We start from the raw sequence: 22363 nt of genomic DNA, 5'->3' as shown, positions 1-22363 counted from the left end.
GGGACATTCCTGCCTCAGAGGTGTATTCCCGTGGGACATTCCTGCCTCAGAGGTGTATTCCCGTGGGACATTCCTGCCTCAGAGGTGTATTCCCGTGGGACATTCCTGCCTCAGAGGTGTATTCCCATGGGACATTCCTGCCTCAGAGGTGTATTCCCGTGGGATATACCTGTCTCAGAGGTGTTGTCCATCCCCACTGTGGCCGCAAACTCCGGTTTGTAGTTGTAGTGCACCAGTCGCATCTGGGAGATCCGCTTCAGCTGCTCCGTGGTGTCCACCTGGGAAAAAAACAGGCACAGGGAACTCCTAAAGGGACTGTTGCTTCTTAAATCCCCATGAGTCCAAGCAGGAAAACCCACTGTGGCTCATGGGAATTCCTGTGGGAGACTGCAACCTTGCTCGGAGCAGCCGCTGGGACAAACAGCAGCAGCACTGGGGTTAATCTCCAGTTCTGGGCACCAAAAACATTCCTGGGATAGGGAAGCCAGGAAGAGAGAGACTCTCATTGCAGAAACAGACACAGAGTGGAGGCAGTTCCCAAAAACATGTGGGGTGAAGGTATCCAGCTGACAGGAATTCAGAGCAGAGCCCTCTGGCAAGGCCGAGGATGGTGCCTGACACAGTCACCTGTTTCCATGTATTTTCCAACTGCTTTCCACCTTTTTTCCCAGTGTTTTCTGACTGTGTTTGCCAGGTCTGTCTAACAGTGGAAGAGTCAATATTCCCTAGGACGTGGTGGACAGGTTGTGTCTGGGACAGAGGGAATTCTAAGGCACTTCCCATCCGACCAACAGTCACCTGATCCCGGAATATCCTGAACCGCACGGGGCCCAGAAAGATCACCGAGTCCAGCTCCTGTCGGCCTAGAGCTGGACTCCCACAGGAGCTCAGGTTATCCATAAGGATTCTATGGAAACCAGCAGCTCAGGATGACATTCCCACTTCCCGTGGTGTCCCTTCACCCCAACCCCCCCTCCGTTTTCCAAGGTCTCACCTCCTGGATGTCCTCCTTCACCCGGACATCCGAGGGGTGCATCAGAGAGCCCATGACCTTCACATTGCCATGGACCACCAGGGCCTCATCCGGGCGGTCGGTGTTGATGCCGACACGGCCGTGGTGGAACACGGTGTCCGGGAGCTGTGCCCGCTGCCACAGCACGTCACTGTCACTCTCAAACTGGCCCGGGTTGGAAGCCTGTGGGAAAATGGGAAAGCGGGGGCTGAAAAAGCAGGGAACGGACCGCTGGGAAGCAGAGATCTTAGGGATGTTCGCCCGAGAAGCGGGAGGGGGTTTTTGGGACGAGCTGTCCGTGAGATCCCGGTGCTCCCTCCAGCCTGCAGCACATGGAACTACCGTGCCAGCCCCACAGGAGGGACAGCAGGGAATGGGATAGGCGAGAGGACAGAGCCAGAAGAGGACAAGAAGGGTCATGGGGGTACCACACAGAGCTTTGCACAGAACAAGGTGGAGTGGCCAGGGCAGGGATCCACCGGGAATGGATCTGGGAATGGATCCCAGCCCATCCTGGCAGCCTTGGCATTCACCTGCTGGTCCAGCCTCCCTTTGCAGAAACCAAGGCTATTCCTGCTCCTCTCCCCTCCCTAAAGGAATATCTTTGCTGCCCAGGGCTGTTGTCCCAGAGCTGCTCCAGGACAGCAGGTGACCAAGTGACGTGGATGATGCTCCTGCCTCCCAAACCCTGTGGGGTTCTGTGACACACCTGCAGGTTGAGCTGGGCTGCCTGCAATTCCCTGCTGGGAATCCTGGAAGTTGCATAATCCATCATGGACTTCTTGTCTGCAGATCCTGAGGCCCCTGTTTAGGTTTTATTCCCTGCCTTCACGTCTCGGAGCTGAGTGCTCCAGCAAAACCCCGGGAAAGCCTGGGAATGGTGCCTGGTCCTGCCCCTCTTCCTTAGGACATGCAAGGGGTGGGAAGGCACCCAGTTTTCCTGCACCTGGAATGCTTGTCCCTGCTGCAGAGTCCCATCTGCACTCTTCCCTAATTCCCAACAGTCCCAAACGGACACTGCTCCAACCTTGGGATCTGCAACAGGTTCCCTGAGGAACCAGATGCGGAACGGCTGGGAATGCTACAAACAATGCAGGGGGAGTTTGGAGAAGGGGGGAAGAGTGGGAAATCAAGGCTGGAAAAGCCCTCTGAAATCATCAAGTCCAACCATCCCATGTTCACCACCAAAGCACCGCCCCAAGTGCTGCATCCCCAGGTGTTTGAAAGGTGGGAGATGGTCCAGCCGAGGACCATGGGGCATTGGAGGGAGGGGACAGGGATTTACCCGGACGATGATCCGCTCGGAAATGTGGGCAGCCAGCGTGTAGTTCTGGTTCTGGGCATGTGCCTGCAGGGCCACCACCAGCATGAAGTACCTGGGAAGGGAGAAAAGTCAGGGAAGCATTCTGGGACATGCTGGATTTCCATCCCCTGTGGAACACCATGGTGGGCTTGGAACATCCCCCCCCCCCCCCGTGCTCCTCCCAGAGAGGGGAGACCCTTCTCGTGCCCAAGGATGGCCAATCCAGGCCTTGTCCCCCATGTCCTCCTCCCTCTGGACGCACTTCCCGGGCCAGGAGGACGCAGATCCACAGGAGGCTCGGGATATTCCGGAGCCCTCACCTCTGGTCCGGGTTGGGTTTGCCCTTTTTCCGCATGTTGTTGGCCGTGGTCTCGCTGAAGTGCAGCCGCCCCACGGTGACCTTGGTGACCTGCTCCGGGGGCAGGTTGACCCTGGAAGGGAAGGGAAACAGAGGAGTGAGTGAGGATGCTGCCTGTCTGGGAATGCTGCCTAGTTTTTCCTGCTCCTCTGCCTAAGGACATGCAAAAAGTGGGAAGGCACCCAGCTTTCCTACACCTTGCAGAGCCCTAGTTCCCAACATTCCCTCATTCTACTGGATCATTTACAACAGTCTGCTGGACACTGGCCCAGCCTTGGGATCTGTGACAGGTTCCCACATGCCCTGAGGGTGCTCTGAGGAACCGGGTGTGGAAAGGCCGGAGCCAGAACCTGGAGGGGAGGGTTTTTTGGGAATGGCCATCTCCCAGCCTGCTCCAGCACAGTAGGGCTGTGAATGGGGCACAGAGTTGGGAATGTGAAGAGAGGAAATCAGGGGAGAACTGGAGAGTGTGGCAACCACCCAGTGGAATGTGAGACTCTAACTCTGCCCCTTTTCCCCACCTTCTGGTGCTGTTATTCCCTGGAAACACGGGATGCTGGTTCCCACAGGGCCACACTCACGTGACGGGGTTGAAGGGCCGTTTGCTGCGATCCGACTGCGACTGCTCGATGTTGATGGATTGGTTCAAGGCCTCGAGCTGGAGATGAGGATTTGGGAATGTGACACAGGGCACAGAGACCTTCCCATTCCCACCTCCTCCTTCCCAGCTCTCTGCCCACCTTCCCATGACTTGGTACAACCCAGAGTGTGGGCACTGTCCAAACATGGGAATCGCTCTTGGAAGGGGGAAAGTCGAGGGTGGAAGGATCTTCCCAAAGTTTCCATATACCTCTGGAATCAAAGGTGAGAGAGAGCCAGCCCTGAAACACCCAGGCAGTGACTGAGCCCATCTTAGGACCTGTATTCCAATAGCTCAGAGGATGTTTGGATTGGATATTAGGGAAAACTCCTTCATGGAAAGGGTGGTCATTGGAACAGGCTCAGGTGGTAGAGTCCCCATTCCTGGAGCCATTTAAAATCCATATGGATGTGGCACCTGGGGACATGGTTTGGGGTGGCCTTGGCAGTGCTGGGGGAATAGTTGGACTCAAGATCCTAAAGGGCTTTTCCAACCTCAGTGATTCCATGGGTCCACACATTCCTCTACAACGCAGCATGTGAGGCTGCATTCCAAGCCCCCCCTTTTCCCGGCTCCGTTCACCCTCACCCTCAGCTCCCGCTCACCTTCACTCCGTGCAGCTTCAGGTAGAAGCATTCCAAGGGTTTCAGGCCCTCAGGGGTCTTCACGTACTTGGGGTCTCCCAGCATTCCGATGTACACTGTGACCTGGAAGTGGTTCTTCTTCTGGCACACGAAGGCGTCGTCCCCCACGGAGAAGTTGAATCCCTTGTCGGCGTCCACGCGGTACGTGAGCATCGGGCTGGGAAAAGGGAGCAGCAGTGAGGCCAGGAGGGGATCCAAAGGTTTCCCAGGGAAATTTGTGGATATCCCATCCCTAGAAGTGTTCCTGGCCAGGTTGGACAGGGCTTGGAGCAACCTGGGCCATGGATCGGCACTGAATGATCCATAAGGTCCCTTCCAATCCAAACCATCCTATGGTTCTTCCACTGGGAAGGAATATGGAGATCCCAAGCTCCACAGCTTTCCCAAAGCCTGGAGAATCCCTTTAATGCTGGGAGAAGCAGTTCAGGCTGACCTGGGGGTGTCCCAAATCCCGTGGCATTCCCGCTGTCTCCTGTGCCAGCCCTGCTACCAGGATGTGTCTGTGTCCCAAATTCCTGCAGAAACCACCTGCTCCAGTGGCTGCGGAAAAGCTTCCGGCTCCCAGATCCAGAGAGGGAGGAGGAGGAGGGGTCCTGGCTGCTCCATGGACACACACCAGCTGGAAAGGTTTAATCTACATCTCCTTAATAGGTTGGTTTCCATGGGAATGAGGGAAATATGTGGCCTTTTCCTCACCATCCAAAAATCCCAGACCTGGGCTGGTGGGCCCTCGGAAGGGAGGAAGGAGCTGCCTCTCATCCTGCAGAACACCCACATCCCATTGTTTTGAAATAAAGAATTAGGGATGAGGTAAAGGGGGAGCTCAGCTCAGCCTTGGATATGAGACTTAAAAATTAAGGAGCACTCTTCCCTAAAAAACAAATCAATCCTGACTTCTACCTCCAGAGTGCTCTGGATTCTGCCCAGAGCAATGGGAGGGGGGGCGGACAGACTGACAGTGAGGAATGTGGCAGACTCTGGGAAGCAGAAAATAGGGATTCTGCCCTGGTATTCCTTCCTTTTTTCTGGAATAAAGCCATTCTCCCCCCAGAACACCTGAGGGGATAATGTGGATGAGACCTTAGGGTGATTCCAGGCTGCCAGGAGCAATCCTGGGATGGCCACGAGTAACTGCTCCCTCCTTACACCCCAGGGACCTGGGAATGCCGTGCTTAGCTCTGGACACAAAGCAGACGGTGGGAGCAGAGCTCTGCCCTAGCCCAGAGGCACGAAAGGAATTCCTTGACCTCCTCCCAGACTCTCCATCTGGATATTCCTCACTGGAGCCTGAGCACCCTCTGCTCATCCCACTCCTGGCTGATTTCCTGGCTCCTGAGTTCACTGCTATTCCCACTGTTGTTTAACAGGCAAAGCCAAGGAGAGGAAGGATCTGTCCCAACTTCCAAGCTACAGATGCTTCCCAAACTTCCAAACCGATGGCTGCCAAACATGTGCTGACAGAGGGGAGACAGGAGGGCTCCTCCTCCTCTCTGCCTCCTGGAAATTCCTGGTCTTCCACAATCCCCTTCCAGAGGCTCCTATTCGCTGACTTTCCCATTTTCCCAATGGCTGTGGCTGGTGCATCCCCCAGATCCCTGTGCTGGGATTGATGGGAGGGAAGACACTGCTTTCCAGAGGGATCTCCATCACTTCTGGTTGAGCCGAAGAGCTGCTCCCAGGGCAGGGTATTCCCAGCTCTCCGGATGGGAATGGGGTGGTAAGAGAAGGAAAAGCAGGAAACCCCAAGGGAGAAGCAGTTCCTGGGATCAGGGATGACACCAGCCACTGACAAATCCATGTCCTGGGAGCAGCCAAAGCATTTTCCAGGGAGAGCACAGAGGCCAGAGGGCAAAGTGTCAGGAACAAAAGGTCTGGGGTCAAATGGATTGCCTTATCCCAAACATTCCCACTGGCAGAGGTGGATTAAGGTGGGACAGAAGGGCAGGATCACGGGAGAGGAGGTTTTTCCTGATCCGAGTGAGGGGTCACAAACTCCCCCCAGGGAATTCTATTGGGATCTTGGCCAAGAGCAGGATGCTCACATTCCTTAATTTGCTCCTCCCAGGCACAAAAACCCCTAATTTCTCTCCTTCCTTCCCAATTCCCCAATATCTCAACTAAAACAGAATATCGGGAGACCCTTAATTGAAGGACCACTCACTAATTCCACGTATTCCCTGATTCCCTTCACTTCCAGGACACAAAGACCAGGATGGAGGAACCATTGTCATCTCTCCCACACAATCCCACCTGTGCATCCACCTCATGTGGTCCCTCCAGCTTCCTGGGATACATCCATGACCCATCACCCCGTGCCACCTATCCCAAAACACATCCAGCAGGTCTGGACCACATCCCACAGGTCTCCATTCCCTCCCTGAGATCCAGAATCCAGCAGGGCCAAGTTTGGAGCTGTTTATCCAGACACTTCTCTCCCAAGCAAGGGGTGGAAGCCCAAAAACCTTGGGATTAGCTGCCTGTGTGAGAGCCCCAAGGAAAGCACCAGTTAGCTTGATGGGAAGAGAACAGCACGTTCCCAGTCTCCCAGCTGGGAATTCCAAGGCCCTGGGCCTCTGCATGTAGATGTTTCCATGGAGGGGTGAACTATTCCCAGCTGCCTTCCCTCAAGCTGTAACAAACCCGGGAGAGGGAGGAGGGAGCCGGAATTTATCAGAGCCCGCTGTCAGGGAGATGAATGACTCCTTCTCCCAGGAGTAAATTAGGGAATTGCCCAGTTTCAGGCCTCCTTGACACTGCAGCTCATCCCTGGGAAGGTTCAACAAATCCAAACCCACAAAAATCAGCGCAAAGGGCCAAAAAAATGATATATTGTCCATCAAATTAATCCAGGGATTTGTGGTTCCTTCAAGATTCCTTGGCAAAGCCCGAGACACGGAATGGAACTAATCCCTGTCCCATCCCCCTGTGGAACCTCACTTTTTGTGTGCAAAAGAACATAGAATTACATTTAACTGTATTTGTTGCCCCTGGAATCGCTTCTGAGAATCTGGTAAAAACCTGGATAGTTTCCCATGTCCTTCACCTCCTTCCTGAACTCTTTCCTTGGGATCAAGAAGAGGAAAAATCAGATAATTCAGATGATTCACATTCCTGGGCTATGAAAAGCACCTGGATCCCAGGGAACTCAAACAGCACATGGAGACTGGGGAATAACTTCCAGGAGAAACTGGAGCAGGAACAGCTGATCCTGGCTTTATGATCTCCAAGGAAAACTAAATTGCAGGAATAATTATGGATCTGGAAGAGATCTTCCTACTGCTGAGGACACCCGAAAGGAGAAAGGAAGGAGACAATTCCTACCTGCTAAATGTGGATTATCTAGCCTAAAAAATCCCATTACAGGAGGAAGGGAAGAGGAAGTTTTTGGTATTTCTCATGGAGTATTCCAGAAAAGTGCTGTTCCAGGAGAATAAGGGACATTCCACATAAAAAGAGATGTAGATCCACCTCTCCTGGAGCCACCTGGCTCATCATGGAGAAGGAAAACTGGACCTAAAACTGAATCAATCAACCTTTACCCCTTAATTCTGCTCCAATCCGGCACCACAACAAAGCCCACGTGGCTCCCTCAAATTCCATGGAGTCACTCCAAAGGAATTTATTCCTTACACAACGGGATGATGGACCTCAAAGCCCCAGGAGGGGGTTTGCTCTGGCTTCCGCCCTAAATCCCAAAAGCAGGGATTAGGGGAGCGATCCCAAGATCCAAAGAGCAGGGCTGGGGTTGTAGCAGTTTTCCAGCAACTTCCCTGTGCCCAGGAAATATCATGGAATTTGTCTCTGCCTATCCAACTGTGTGCAAGCAGAATTTCTGGAACTGGGATAGCAACACCTGGAAACAGTCTGGGACAACCGGGACATGTTTGGGATGGGAAATGGGTGGATGGGATGGGAGATGGAAGCAGTGAGAGGGTAAAGAGCAGCTGGAAAAACAAAGGATAAGAGCTGACAGGTGCAGATGCAGCTCAGAGGAGGTGGGAGCAGAATTCCTGCTCATGGAAGCAGGATTTGGGGGATGTGGTGAGGGCAGGATCGACAGGAGATGCTCAGCTTCCCACATCCCACTATCCACAGGGTGGAGAGCATGGATAGGGCTCCAGGACGGCTTTGGAGCTGCTCAGAAGTTCCCAGGAGCAGCTGATATTCCACCTAAAGCTGGGAGACACTTCCTTTAGGGAAACCAGAAGGAACCACCTTCCCAAATTTCCCCTCTCCTGTAGGGGGTGGGGAAACAGCCACAGGGTCCAATAGAGAATTCCATGCCCTGCCACCACTGTGAAAGCCGGGAGAAGGGCTGGATGAGCAGGAGATGTGTGAGGGAAAGCTGGGATTTGCACTCTGCCCCCACCCCCACCCGGGATCCTTGGCTGCCATTCCCAGCACCGTCCAGGCACGCTGGGATCGCAGCCGGGGGTTATCCTCAGGCACCGGAGCATTCCCTCCTCCCAATCCCCACAGGACCCCAGCAGCCCCCGGCTGGGCAGGAAGAGGAGGAGGGGGAACTGGGAGGGAACTGGGAGGGAAGGGGGTGGGGGGATCTGCTCGGGGAGAGGTTCCTGGAAGCCATCCTGGCATTGCCAGCGTTCGGTCACCTCCCAGGAATGCAGGGAGGATCCGGAGTGGTTTCTCCTCAGCACTCCTCCTTTCCAGTGCTTGTCCACGTGTTGCCTCCACCCTCCTCTCCCTTGGTTCCCAGCCCACCTTCCCACCACTCTCTGCTCCACAGCCACCTCGGTGATCCCAGCCTTCCTTTTCCAGCCTCTCTGCCACTTCCCAGCTTTCCACAGCCCCTTCCCGCTCCTTTTCCTCCTTCCTTTTCCCACCCACCCCTCCCACTCCTCCAGCTCTTTTCCACGCCGTGCTGAAGTGGCTCTGGATTCTCTCCAGCTATCCATGCTATGTGTTGCTGGAAATTCCCAATCCTAAATTTAAAATCCTGGAAAGCCTGGGAGGGGGGAAAAAGTGCTGCTGGTCCAAACCATGCCAGATTTGCCAATAAAACCTTCCAAGATCTGAGTGGTGGCTGAAATCCCTTCTGCTATTCCTGAATCATCCATAAAAAGTGTGGAGGAGCAACTTTCCCAATGGGAAAGGTACAGGGTGGGGAGTATCCCCCCACAGCACAGCTGAGAGGACAAGGACAAATCCAGGGAGATCCTTATCCCATGTTGTGCCTACGATATTCCCAAACCCAGTGGCTCACCACAGACACATGGAATGTGAATCCCGCTTTTCCCAGAGGCAGAGGGATTACTCACAGCTCCTTGTAGTTGGCATCATAGAGAGTTGCCCACTTGTTCTGCTGGTGTGGCTGCCACTTGATGGACTGGAAGTTGGGATCCAGGTAGGATCCGTTCAGACTGTCGTTATCCTGGATCAGCCCTATGGAGAGGGGGTAAAATTCCTTAAAATCCCAACTTTAATCACTGGAATGAATATCCAGCACGGTGGAAGCCCAAGGGAGAAACTGGCACTGCCTGACGTTTCCCTCCTGACTGCCAGGACAGCAGATCCAGGACTGGAATTCCAGCGGGATGAAGAGGAGTGGGATCAGAGGGTACCTGGTGAGAGAGCACCCGGCTGGTGCCAGGGAGGAGTCTGGACTCGGTCGGGATTGAGCGGCACCGATCCCATTCCTGGCTCCTGCTTGATCATCCCGTTGAGCATCTGGGCATTGAGGGTGTGGGGGGGGGACTCGGAGTGTTTCCGCTTCTTGGCGGGATGCACCGGGAGCCTGCGGAGACACACGGGAAAGGCTGAGCTGGGAAGCTCCACAGCCCGTCACTGGCACAGGCAGGATCCCACACGGAACCCAAAAACATTCCCACAGCACTGTCCCACCTTCTCCCACACTGCCAAGCTCTGGGCTACATCTGGAATTCCACAGAGTCCCGGAACAGTTTGGGTTGGAAGGGACCTTAAGGATCATCCAGTTCCAACCCCCTTCCATGGGCAGGGACACCTTCCATAGACTGGGTTGCTCCAGCCTGGCCTTGAACACTTCCAGGGATGAGGCAGCCACAGCTTCCCTGGGAAATCCATCCCAAGACCTCACCACCCTCACAGGGAAGATCTCCTTCCCAATATCCCCTCTAAACCAGCACATGGAATCCCAGAATCATTTGGGTTGGAAGAGACCTTAAATCTTATCCAGTTCCAACCCCTTTCCATGGGCAGGGACTCCTTCCACAGATTTCCTCTTGTTTATTCCCACCACCCAACTCCCAGCTACACCCCACACTTCGGACACTGCACCCACCTCCCACTCCCATTCCCTCATCCCCATCCCCACATTCCCACCATCCAACTCCCAGCTACACCTCACACTTCGGACACGGCACCCACCTCCTGCTCCCATTCCCTCGTCCCCATCCCCACACTCCCAGCAGCCCCAGGCCTTACTCTGCTCCGTGCTGCTGGAGGAGCTGGTGCAGCATCTGGGATTGCTGGGCGTGGTGGAGCTCGGCCGGCGCCATTCCCGGCCCGATCCCGTACGGAGGCATCAGGGGCTCGGCCTTCAGGAACATGTCCCGCTGGAGGCCGGGAAAGTGGGAACTGTGCTGTGGCTGGAGGGGGTGAGGGGGTGGCGGAGGCGGGGGGGGACCCTGCAGGTGGGGGGGCGGAGGGGGAGGGGGAGGAGGAGGAGGATGCTCTAGGCGGGAAGGGGGAGTCATGTGGCACAAGTTTTCGGGAGTCATGGTCCGGAGGAGGTGAGGATCTGGAAAGAGAGGAGGAGTCACAGTTCGGGGGGTCCTGATCCCAGATCCAGCACTGACTCGGTTCTCTTGGATCTCCAGCTCGGAGGGGACTTGGAGTGGCCTGTTCCAGTGGGAGGTGTCCCTGCCCACAGCAAGGGTTGGAACTGGATGATCCTTAAGATCCCTCTCAACCCAAGCCATTCCAGGATCGGATGATTCTGTGACAAAGACACAAACATTCCTGTGCTAAATCTCCTGTGGATGCTCTGCAGTGAAAGCACATCCCCAGGAATTCCCTCAGGAATTGCCAGGTAGCTTTTGTGTTAGCTTTGGACTTCCCTTCCCAAAGAAAACCCATCAAGCACAGTATTCCCGTGGGAAGTGCAAGGAGCAAGGAAACACAGCAGGGGGCAACTTCAAAATCTGTTCCTGGGAATGCTGAGCTGGAGAAAAAGCACCTCAACTTTGCTTAATAAAGCCAAGGCCAGGTTGGATGGGGCTTGGAGAAACCCAGACCAGTCGAAGGTGTCCCTGCCCATGGCAGGGGCTGGAACGGGATGAGCTTTAAGGTCCCTTCCCACCCAAACTGTTCCAGGATTCTCTGATGCCGTGGGGACAACGAGACAGAGAAGAGACAGGAATGACCTGAACCCGCCCAGGGAGGAGCTGTGGGAAGGGACTCAAAATATTTCCATTTAAACCAGGAGGGGACCCTGATCCCTAAATTTAAATAAATAAAAAGGGACATTCAAATGCGATCCCACATTTCTCCTCCCTCTGTATGGGATTGGATACCAAAGCCATGCCATGGTTAGGGTGGATTTGACTATTTCAACATCAAGACAAAGGTTTGGATGTGGAGGGACGTGCAAATCCATGTCCCTTCCTGCACTGCTCCAGCTCCTCATCACCTCCCATTCCACTCCCTGCCATGGGCAGGGACACCTCCCACTAGCCCAGGCTGCTCCAAACCCCATCCAAGCTGGCCTTGGACACTTCCAGGGATGGGGCAGCCACAGCTTCCCAGGAAATCCATTCCAGTGCTTCACCACCCTCACAGGGAAGAATTTCTTCCCAGTATTCCATTTATCCCTGCCTTCTGTCAGTGGGAAGCCATTCCCCCTTGTCCTGGCACTCCAAAGTCCCTCTCCAGCCTCCATCCCCCTTTTTCCTCACCAGGACAAAGCTCATCTGTGTTCCAGCCTTTCCCTGATGGATGCATCAACCTGCACCTTCGGGTGTCCTCACAGGATAGTAAGATCCCGGTAGGAATGTGGGACACAAGGAAACCGAAGTCTGGGAAGGGACAGCAACTTTCCAGGTGTTTAAAGTGCAAGACAGAGTTTCTCCACATTCCAGTGTGGACAAACTGATGGAAAACACATCCAGGGAGTGACCAAGCCAGGCACGGCTCTGGGAATGCAGAGAAGGATCTGCGGGATCGTTCCAGGCTGCTTCCCTAAGCAGGAGCACCAGACTCTGGACTTTGGCCTCGGGACACCCAGGCAGGAACTGACTAATGAGGCCAAAGCGCCCGACCAGGAATCGGGAAACTCCTCCCATTGGGAAGTCTAGAAAAGTGAAATGAGGATCTTTCCAGGGATTTCTGCTTCCTGCTGAGACCTCTCACTGCCCTTTTCCAGACCCACGGAGCTGGATTCCTCTTTCCAGGCTCATTCCTGGGCCAGCCTTCCTTCTGGAGCTGCCTTAAGGACAGGCCAGGTTTGGAAAGTGATGCACTCCCAAATCCAGGGTAAAACCATCTCTGGGAATCCGATCCTTCCCTCGGGAAGCTTTGTGGGCACCCTCCGGAGCCTCCTCTCCTTCCCAGACAGAGCTGCCAGCTCTCCCCATGGGGAGCAACCTGGCCTCTTTGTTATATTTAAGGAAGGGCCAGGAGGAATTCCAGGGATTTTTTTTAGCAAGATAAACAGAACTCTTGACCTCTTCCATCAAAAAAAAACCCAGGAGCAGGCGCTGTTCCCGGTGGGGACTGGGCTGGAGCCTGGGGAAGAGGGTACTGCTCCGAGGGGGAAGGGAGACCAGGACAACCCGGACAACCTTCCCTCCTTCCTTCCCAAGGAGTTCTTTCCATGGAAGAAAAGTGAAGGTCACCAGAGGGACCAAACAACTCTCGGTGGCTTTCCCTGGAAATGACCCTGAAGGGGATCCTGGCTTCCGGAGGAGGAGACCCTTGGGATGAGCTGGAGGGGAGGGAAGGGCTGGGAAGGAACTTACTGGCGAACGGTGGGTCCATGTCTCCCTCCCAGAGCCCGGCTCCATGTCAGGGCTGCATTCCCACTCCTTTTTCCCGAGGCACGGGGTGAGACGAGGAGGGTGAGGGCAGGATCCACATCCCACCCTGCCCACGGAGCAGCCACAACGCCGAGATCCCCCCGGAATCCCACCTTGCCTTGTCTCCCGCTCCCTCTCCCGCTCCCTCTCCCACTTTTCCAGAGGCCGGGAGCGGAACAATGGGCGAAAGCCGAGGGATATTTACTAACTGATAATCTCCCCACGTAGAGCAGCCGCCTGTTTTCTCCCGGCTGATAAAGATTCCAGAGCCAATCACTTTCACGGAATAAAGAGGGGGGGAGGATGTCAGATTTGGGGTTGGGATTATGAGTTTTTCCCTTCCTTCCCCCTCCTCCCTGTTTTTCAGCACTCACCGTTCACCTGCTGAGGGGAATAGGCTTCGGATCCGGAATCCGGGGGAGAGTCCGGCAAAGTGCTGCGGAGCAACGGGAAAAGAGAAGGGAAAGTCATTCCCAGCACAACGAGTAGGTCCAGTTGGATCAAAGCACCCTCCAGGATCCCGTTGGGAATCCCGAATAACCCTGGGATTGCCATCACCGCCACTGGTCCCCCAGCGCTTCCCTGGATTTCGGGGAACAGAGACGTTTTGTTGAGCTGACAATGAGAATTCCAGATAAAAGAAGTCAAATGGAAATTTATCCGCTTCCCAGGGAAAGGTGTGCTTCCCCATGGGAATGCCAGTGACCAGGTGGGGCGCATGGAGTGTTCTTCCCATCCCTGGAAGTGTTCAAATCCAGGCTGGATAGGGCTTGGAGCAACCCGAAAGGTTTCCCAGCCCACGGCAGGGGTTGGAACTGGCTGGTGTTTAAGGTCCCTTCCCACCCGAACAATTCCATGATCCCATGAAATGGGAGGCTCGGGGGGACCTGAGAAGCCCACAGGGTGGATTTTGCTTCCTGGACCAGAGGAGCCCAAGACCAGTGGATTCTTCACGGGAAGTGGTAAAAGCAGCGGCTGGAGAGGGATGAGGAAGGGTCATCCCAAAAAAGCCCCTCATCATACTCATCATACTTCCCTTGTCCTCCAACTTCCCTTGGAGCACCTTTCCATCGGTCCCTTCCTATGCCTGGCTGGAGTATTTTTTCCCAGCCCTTTTCAGGCTCTTTGCCACACTGGTTGTGAGTTTATCCTGTATTCCCTAAGGATTTATCAGGATTTGTGCCTCAGCAAGCCAAATTTTGGCCAATAACAAAAGGAAACAGCACAATTCAGGGAATCCTGGAGGCTGGAAAAGGTGAACTGCAGAATTCCCACAGGGAACTCAGGATATTCCACAATTCTCCACTGGAAAAAGGCTCACAGAGCAAGGAAGAGTCATTGTGGAACGCTGTGGGAACGCTGCCATCCTGACCCAGTTCAGTTGCATCCAGAGGTTTTTCTTCTCTGACAGGAAGGTATGAGCCTCACTCACAACATTCTGGAGAATTCCAGGTGCATCCAGAAGAAAGGGACATGACAAGGCTTTTGGTTCCCCCTACGCTCCACATATCCCAAGGGAAAACTCCCTGGCCTGGGAGTAAAATAAAGGCGGAGTATTTTAGCTTTCTGGAAGGTCTTTCCAAGTTCATCCATAGGCTGAGCGTGCTGGAGGTTCCCAAATTTGGGAATCCCCAGGTTGTGCTTGCTGGCAACACTAGAGGGCACAAGGCAGAGGGAGAAGAGCCAGCCCTGGGGCCATCCCGGCCTCCCTGTCCCTCACATCCATTATTTCCACGGGAGAAGGCTCAGGGATTGGCTGTTCGTGGCCACCACCACCTCAGGATCCAGGCTGGAGCTCCTCTGGGAGTGACTATTCCCTTCCTGCTCCTGGATACTCTGCTGCACACCTGGATTTCACCTGTCTGGCTTCAGATCATCTTCCACTTCCCTGTTCCTGGTGGGAGCAGGAAGAGACCAGGCACATCCTGCTCTCCCAGGGTTGTTCCCTTCCATCCCAGGGAGCAGGAACCACATCTTTTCTCCTCTTGGGAATAACCACCCAGTTGAATCCGCCAACAATCCTGAAACCTGCCCATCCTCTTCCTCTTCTCCAGGTCTGTATCCTGAGCTTGTCCAAAGATATCCAACTCAGATCCATCTTTTGCATCTCTGGAATGGAGCATCTCCCACGTCAGGCCACCAGAAGAACGTGTCCCTGCCCAGTGTGGTGAGCTATCCACTGGGATAGTCATGGGAATATCCTGGAGGTTCCACTTCATCCCAGAGACCGAATTTTGTCCCGTTCAAGTTCACTCCGAGCCTCTTCCTCCTTAAAAAATCCTACAGCGTTCTCCTACTTCCCACCTGGAGACGCCCACCACAGGTATCCCGGTCTCCCACAGCTCTACGACAACACAGGGGATATTCCCAAAAAGCTTTTGGGAAGCTCCAGGGCTTCCATTTATCCCAAACCACCTCGCCACGAGGCAAGAACTCGGCACGAAGTGACGCTGCCACTGGACACGGCCCTGCGGGCCCCTCTGGGTGCCGCCAGCCCAGGGCGGCAGCAATCCCGTATCCCAGCACGCCATTCCCGCTTACCCAGGTGCGTAGGGAGCCTTGGGCTCCGTTTTGATGGGAGGGCCCCCGCTGCTCAGGCAGTGCCCGCCCAGGAAGCCCTTGGGCACCACCAGCCCGTTGTTGTTGTTGCAGTTGAGGTGAGCTCCGTAGCCGGATCCGCAGGGATTGGCCAGCAGAGCACCATGCCGGATTGGGAGCTGGCTGCTGCCAGGGGGAAGGTGCAGGGGAGCGCTGGGAGAGGGATTGGGAGCGCTGCTGATGGAGCTGGAGGGAGTGATGCTGGCGGAGCTGGAGGGCTGGGAGTGCGCGTAGCTGGATGGAGCGGGAATGTCAGGGAAGCAGCTGAGGGAGAGAACGGGAAAACCTCAGCCAAGGACACTTCGTACCCATCCCTCCCCTCCCAAAATGTGGGATCAGAGTTGTTCAGGAGCTCTGGGATACCTGGGAAATAGCAAAATAACCAGCACTGTGATGGCACCAGGAGCGAACAGAGGCAGGTCAGTGGGACTGAAGGAAGAGGCCAAAATCCACCTGGGAAGCTTTAGAATTCCCAGGATGCCAGCACCAAAGAATGTGAAGCCAGTGGGATCTGCCCACCATGTTGCAGCTTTCAGGGAAGCTGTGCCAAAAATCCCACGCCCACCCTGCTCACAGGTGCTCTCCAGGCCTGCTCCCCTCTCTTTCCCAGAGTTGGGATACACAGGGAGACCCTTCCCTTCTCCACACTCCTGTTGTGCTGAGGTTGCAATCAGAGCTCCCAGGGCCTGTTTTCCCATTTTTAAGGAAAAGTCTTTATGGTTCCCTCAGGAGATGAAAGAGAGGGAACAACAGAGACTGGGAAAACTCAAAGGTAAAAAACCAGGACGAGACAGGAAGAAGAGCTGGGAATGGCAATGGAGCCAAGAGCGATCCAGGAGGACTTTGGGGTGGGGCTGCACAGTGATTCCTACGTGATTCCTCAGATTTCTGGGCTGGAAATTGCTCCATAGGTTTCCCAGAGAAGCTGTGGATGCCCCAGCCCTGGCAGTCGGATGGGGCTTGGAGCAACCTGGGCTAGTGGGAGGTGTCCCTGAGCTTTAAGGCCCTTTCCTGCCCAAATCATTCCAGGATTTTCTCTCCATAGAAAACCCCAGGGAACACCATTCCCGCTGGGGAGCAAGGGAAGCACTCACATCTCCGGAGAGTCCTCCTTGCTGATGTATTCCTCCAGGATGCTGGTGTCGATGTTGGATGGCTCCAGAGCTCCATTAATGTCGTGTCCTGCCAGGGAAGAGGAGGTGGAAGAATGAGCTGGAAGGGGACATGCAAAGGCTTTGGAAACACCACCAGACCTTTGCAGAGCCAAGGAACTGATCTGAGAATCGTGGAATCATGGAATGGAGTGGGTGGGAAGGAGCTGAAAGCCTCGTTTGACCCCCCTGCCCCGGGCAGGGATGATCTGGATCAGCAGATCCTTGAGGGTTATCTGTCCATGCCCATCCCAGGGTAAAACCCCATCCCAGGAGATGGGATACGTGGGACAGGCCAGGCTGGTGACACAGACACATGGTGGGACTCCACGAGCCTCGTGGACCCCTTCCTGCTCGGGACATCCTCTGATCCCCTGGGGACTCTGCCTCAGCTCTGCAGAACACGCTGGAATTTCTCTGCCACAGCTCTGGAGCAGCTCCCGACCTTCCTCCCCTCCTCCAGGGGTGGATTTCCCTCTCCTTTCTCCGGAGGGCTCCTGCTTCCCTCCCTGCCCTGTTCTGGGGAAGCTGGGCAGGGTTTTGTTGACAGCAAGCCCTTCCTTTATCTGTCTCTCCCGAGTGGGAGTCCGGAGCCCGCCGGGGCCGGAGCCAGCCCGCGGTGCCAAAGGCACTGCCAAGGAACCAGGAAAGAAGGTCCAGCTCCCTCCAGGGCAGATAAGGAAGTCAGTGAAAGACCATCCTGGAAGGCCCCATGTGAAAGCCCCACATCCAGCCCTGTACCCAAAGACCCCCTGGCTCAGGGGAAAGGTCACGGTTGATCCCAAACCCCCATCCCACCCCCATCCAATTGCAGCTCTCCCTCTGCAAATCCCTTTCATACCAAGACAAGCAAATCGGCAGGAATAAATCCAGCTAGGAATTCTGCCAAGCGGACAGGGTGTGGAGAGGGATCTCTGCCTTACAAACCTTGGCTAGAGGGGAAAAAAACCCTGGATAACCGCTGTTTTTCAGGACACCTCCATGGCAGAGCCCGGGGATTTGGGGGACAGGGTGGAGATGCTCTTCCATGTGAACAAGGGGATCCATCTGGAGCAGGGAATGTGATGCTGCTTCCAGGTGGGCATTGAGGTGAGGATGGAGCAGGCAGAGCCTCTGGGATTCCCAGCTATGCCAGCACCTCCAACATGGAATTGCAGACCCCAGGTGTGTCCCTCCTCCCCTGAAGTTTCTGGGATGTGGAAGCACCACCCTGCTGTCCTTGGAGTTATGGGAGCTCACCAGTGGCCATCCCTGTGTCCCCCACTCATCCCAGAGAATCTGCCACACCCTGTTCCTGACACCTCACCAGGATGGATCTACCTCTTCAAGCTCCCACTGGGATCCCATAACATTCCTGAAACCCTCCTGCCAGGGATGAGCACTCCAGGAGGGTGGGAACCGGGACTTGTCCAGAAAGGGTGGGAAGTCCTCCACAGACAGCGGGATACTGGGCTTCCCAACTTTCTGAAGGTGGGGAGGCACTGGAATGGGTTTCCCAGGGAAGCTGTGGCTGCCCCATTCCTGGAGGTGTTCCAGGCCAGGTTGGAGGGGGCTTGGAGCAACCTGAGCTAGTGGAAGGTGTCCCCACCTGTGGAATGACAGCTTTAAGGTCCCTTCCAAGTGAAACCATTCCATGATTCCTTCGCTTCCTTAAAGTCACCTTGAGGAGCCCTGAGGAGGGTGAGATAAGCCTGGTGACATGAGAGGTGTGTCAGGGGTGGAGTTGGGACATGGCTTTCCACCAAAAGCCAAGGACCTTCCTCTGCCTGGGAACGCTGCAATTTGCACCAAAAAACCGGGATATGGAGCGGGTGTCGCTGGCAAAGCCGCCCAAGGAATGTCCCAGTGGCCGGAGCCTCTGCACGGCCGGGCTCTTACCAAAAGCCAGCTTAGGTGATTAATTCAAATACTTCTCCGTGGAGTCACGAGCTCCCAGCGACATTCCCTCCCCCTCCCCAGCGGGGATTAGGAGGAAGCCACCGAGGAGGGAAGCTCAGCGCTCGGCACAGGACAGGCTCCCGCTCTTATCCCACGTGGACAAGCCCAGGGACACTCTGAGCTCGTCCATCCCAAACCTCTTCCCAGCATTATCACCCCACTACCCCACCATATTGTTGCTCCCACTGCTCTGCTTTCCAAACCTTTCCTTGGAAAAGAGCCGAGGTGATCCCAAAAAAAAGCCTGAATAACAAGAAGTTAAACCCCGAGCACCCTCCTCGTGAGCGGGTGAGGCCCCCGGACGTGTGAGAATGTCAGGAATCCCAATGTTTGGACTGGTTTTCTCTGCCTTCCCCAAACCTGCAAACACGCTCCACATCCCAACAGAGGTGCTTCCCGTTCCTCCCTGTCCCTGCTCCCACCGCCTTGTCCCTCCTGGGGACATCCAGCTCCGTGACTGGTTCCTTATCCCATTTTTAGGTGCTCCTAGAGGCGAGCACAGGGCTTGGAAAGAGTTAACGGAGCCTGCACTCCGTGAATCCTTGTATTTACAGCTCTGAGAGGTTTAACCCAGAATTTTCCTGGAGTGATAGGCCGAGAAGTTTATGGAATTTCTATTTATAACAGTTCCTCTCCCCCCTCCTCCCCAGTTCTTGCTCTGTTGCCTTTCTTCAAATCACCCCTAATCCTGCCTGGGTCACCTGGGGGTGGGAGGGAGGGAGGGAGCTGGAGCACTTCATGCCGGGATCCGCTAACACGATCCAGATGTGGGAACCTGGAGATGATGCCGAGGTCAATGGCTCCAGAGGGGCTGGGGAACATCAAGGATGGGGGGACACTGGGGAGGAGGAGAGGCTGTGCCAAGCCCAGAGTGGAGCCACGTATCAGAGAGTGGATTTTCCCCTTGGATTTCAGGGGAAACTGAGGCACGGGACACTCTGGGAAGCAATAAAATATCCAGCGGGTACGGGCTGGAACAGGAGACCCCAGGAGCTGGTTCCACGGAGCATTCCCTCTCCAGAGTACAGCGGGATAGGTGGATGAGCGGAACACACCACAAGGCCCACTGGGAATTCCCTGGGATGGCACAGCAGCGCCGGTGCCGCATCCCTGTGTCCCGGCACGAGGGGTTGGTTGTGCAACCTCGGCCCGGGCTGCCGCATCGGCACATTCCCGGGGCCCCCGCACCCCCTTCTGCTCCTTCCCATGTTTATCCTTTGGCCCGGGGGGATTGGCTGCCGGCCTGGATGCGAGCAGGAGGAATCCGGGCCACGGCGACCTATCCAAACACCGCCTAAGCCCGGGGAGCCGCGGGGCCAGCGCTCCGCTTCGGAGCTCCTTCCCTACCCACGGGAGCCAAGCCTGGAGAGCGGTCGCTCCAGCCGGGAACAGCATCCAGCTGGGAACAGCATCCCTCCCTCGAGAGAGCTGGCAGGGGGCAGGGACACGCAGCTCCAGCTGGGAACAGCATCCCTCCCCAAGAGAGCTGGCAGGGGGCAGGGACACGCCGCTTCCAGAAGGGACAGCGGGGTCCCGGCTGCCCCACGTTCCCAAGCCCGGGCTGCCCGCAGGGGTGGAACATCCCAACCCCGCAGCCCCTGCCTCCCGCTGGATGCCAGCCTGGAATTCCTCCTTAATTAACGCTCTTTATTACCTGACTGGAACGATAACCAGCCCCCGAATGGGACATGGAGCCAGCAGCTCCCCCAGAGACCACCCTGGAGAGAAGTCCCGGCTGTCCCAGGCACTTCCAGGGGCTCCTGGGCCCCTTCCCTGAACCACAGCCCCTCCTCATCCCACTACTGGTATCCTTCCTCCCACCCAGGAATGTCTGTTGGGATCTGCAAGGGTTGGAGCAGGGAAAACTGTGTGGGATCTTCCGGGATTGTCACTTGATCTCGTTCCTAAATCCTATCCATTGGATTAGGACACCCTTCCTTACACATCCCAACACAGCCTGTGCCCTTCAGCCACCACCTGTGTCCCATTCTGGGGACATTCCCTTGCCAGCACATTCCCAAGGGCAGCCCTGCCCTTCCAAAGCAACGGGGCAGCTCATCCATCCCCATTCATGCTGGAGCAGAAACCCCAAAGTCCAAATTCCCCACCAAAACCTCAGGCAAGGATGAGCTCTGGGAGCTTGGTGAGCTCCCAGCCAACATCCCTGCTCCCAGCTTTAATCCCACTGCAGTCCTAGAGGAACTATCCCGTGTCAGGCAGGGTAGGATGCAGGGATAGGGATACAGGACAGGCGGGATTTGAGCCAACCCCCCAGATTTAGGGAGTAGAGAGCATTACAGGGTGTCCAGGAAGACCCTGGAGCAACAACCTGGATAACAGAGGCAAAACACGGGATGATGAACCATCCTGGTGGGAGGAACAACCAAACCAGACCTGCCCATGGCCCTGGATGATCCTTTCTGACCCAAACCATTCCAGGATTCCATAATTCCCAGCCCAGTGTCCAGAGGCAGCACCACCCACAGCATCTCCCCATCCCGTGGAAAGCTCCCTCTGCTCTCACAGGATCCCAGTTCCTCAGCTTACATCCACAGATTATATCTGACAAAAGCACCTTTGGATAACCTGGGAAAAACACCACACTCAGGGAGAAGGAGATCATTCCCCCTCTCCATCCACATCTCCCAAGAGGCCAAGGAGTGTAGGAGAGACATCCCAGGGCAGGAGAGGCGTGAAGAGACAGGGGAAATCATCCTGCTGTGCCACGGGAACGTTTCTCAGGAAGCTGCGTGGGAAAAGGAGGCAGCTCCATCCTACTTCCCAAACTTCCCCGAGCGCTAAAAGCACCTCCACAACCCTCCTGGAATTTCCCCGTCTCCACGTCCCCGTTACCCCTCCTGGTTCCCTTTCTCCTCCCGGCTCCCCACCCGTGTGCCGGCCTTTCCCCCGCCCTTGCCAGCTGTGAACCTTGGCATGGCTGGAGCCATTGTCCCTGGCAGTGGGGAGGAGGGGAAGGTGTGAGGGGCACACAGAGCCCGTTTGTCCCTGTCCCCGCGGCCGTCAATGCCGCGCTTGTCCATTCATGGCCTGGGCCGGCCGGAACAGCGGCTCCATTTGGGAGGCTCCAAGGTGCCTGCCCAGGGGGGCACATTGCCCCGTTTGTTTGGAGACAACGCCTTTCTCTCCCTCTCCGGGATGAGGGTGTGGGAGGGGGGACAACAGCACCGGAGAAGGACACTTGGGGTGGCCGCTCCTGCTGCATGAGGCCAGCTCCTCATCCTCGGGGTGAGGGACAGGGAAAGGAGGGACACGGAGGATGGGGAAAGGCTTTTTAGGATCCCTCCTGCTGGGGGGGCTCAACTGACCTCGCTGGACCCACACTTTGGGGGATAGGGATGACCTTTTCTCACAGGATAACACGGCACGGACGAGCTCCCGGTCACCGGTGCAGTGGTGAAGGTCCATGTCCGCATCTCCATAAACCTCCCTCGGTGGGAATTATTCCCAGAGCAGATAAAGAATTAATGGTATTAATAATATTAATTATCAGCTACGTACCAGCACAAAGGAGAGAGTTGGTCCAGCTCCCAGAGTTTTTCCACGCTCAGCAGAGACAGAATAAAGACTCAGAGAAGCACAAGAGCAAGGCCAAAGCTGATGGTAGAGGCCTGAGCCATGGTCCGGCTGCTCTGCAGCTTCCAAGGAAAAGCCCAGGGACACAGTCCCTGGACACAGACCTTGCTG

General features: G+C 55.6%; 1 protein-coding gene across 1 annotated transcript in view; it reads right to left on the bottom strand.

The window, feature by feature from the left end:
- MYRF (myelin regulatory factor) overlaps positions 1-22084 on the bottom strand; it is a 31638-nt gene extending 9554 nt beyond the window's left edge. Inside the window, exons 1-13 of the mRNA XM_029965958.1 lie at positions 21985-22084; positions 16664-16781; positions 15513-15833; positions 13346-13407; positions 10381-10696; positions 9540-9712; positions 9237-9360; positions 3919-4114; positions 3255-3331; positions 2636-2746; positions 2298-2388; positions 995-1195; positions 170-278 (exon numbers count right to left, since the gene is read on the bottom strand). Coding sequence (XP_029821818.1) covers positions 170-278; positions 995-1195; positions 2298-2388; positions 2636-2746; positions 3255-3331; positions 3919-4114; positions 9237-9360; positions 9540-9712; positions 10381-10696; positions 13346-13407; positions 15513-15833; positions 16664-16781; positions 21985-22084 — 1999 coding nt within the window. The remainder of the gene's footprint in view (positions 1-169; positions 279-994; positions 1196-2297; positions 2389-2635; positions 2747-3254; positions 3332-3918; positions 4115-9236; positions 9361-9539; positions 9713-10380; positions 10697-13345; positions 13408-15512; positions 15834-16663; positions 16782-21984) is intronic.
- Between the last annotated feature and the right edge of the window lie 279 nt (positions 22085-22363).

This window comes from Manacus vitellinus, unplaced genomic scaffold (genome assembly GCF_001715985.3).
Source record: "Manacus vitellinus isolate BGI_N305 unplaced genomic scaffold, ASM171598v3 scaffold_127_pilon, whole genome shotgun sequence".
Taxonomy (NCBI): domain Eukaryota; kingdom Metazoa; phylum Chordata; class Aves; order Passeriformes; family Pipridae; genus Manacus; species Manacus vitellinus.
This window is presented reverse-complemented; position numbering and strand designations above follow the sequence as displayed.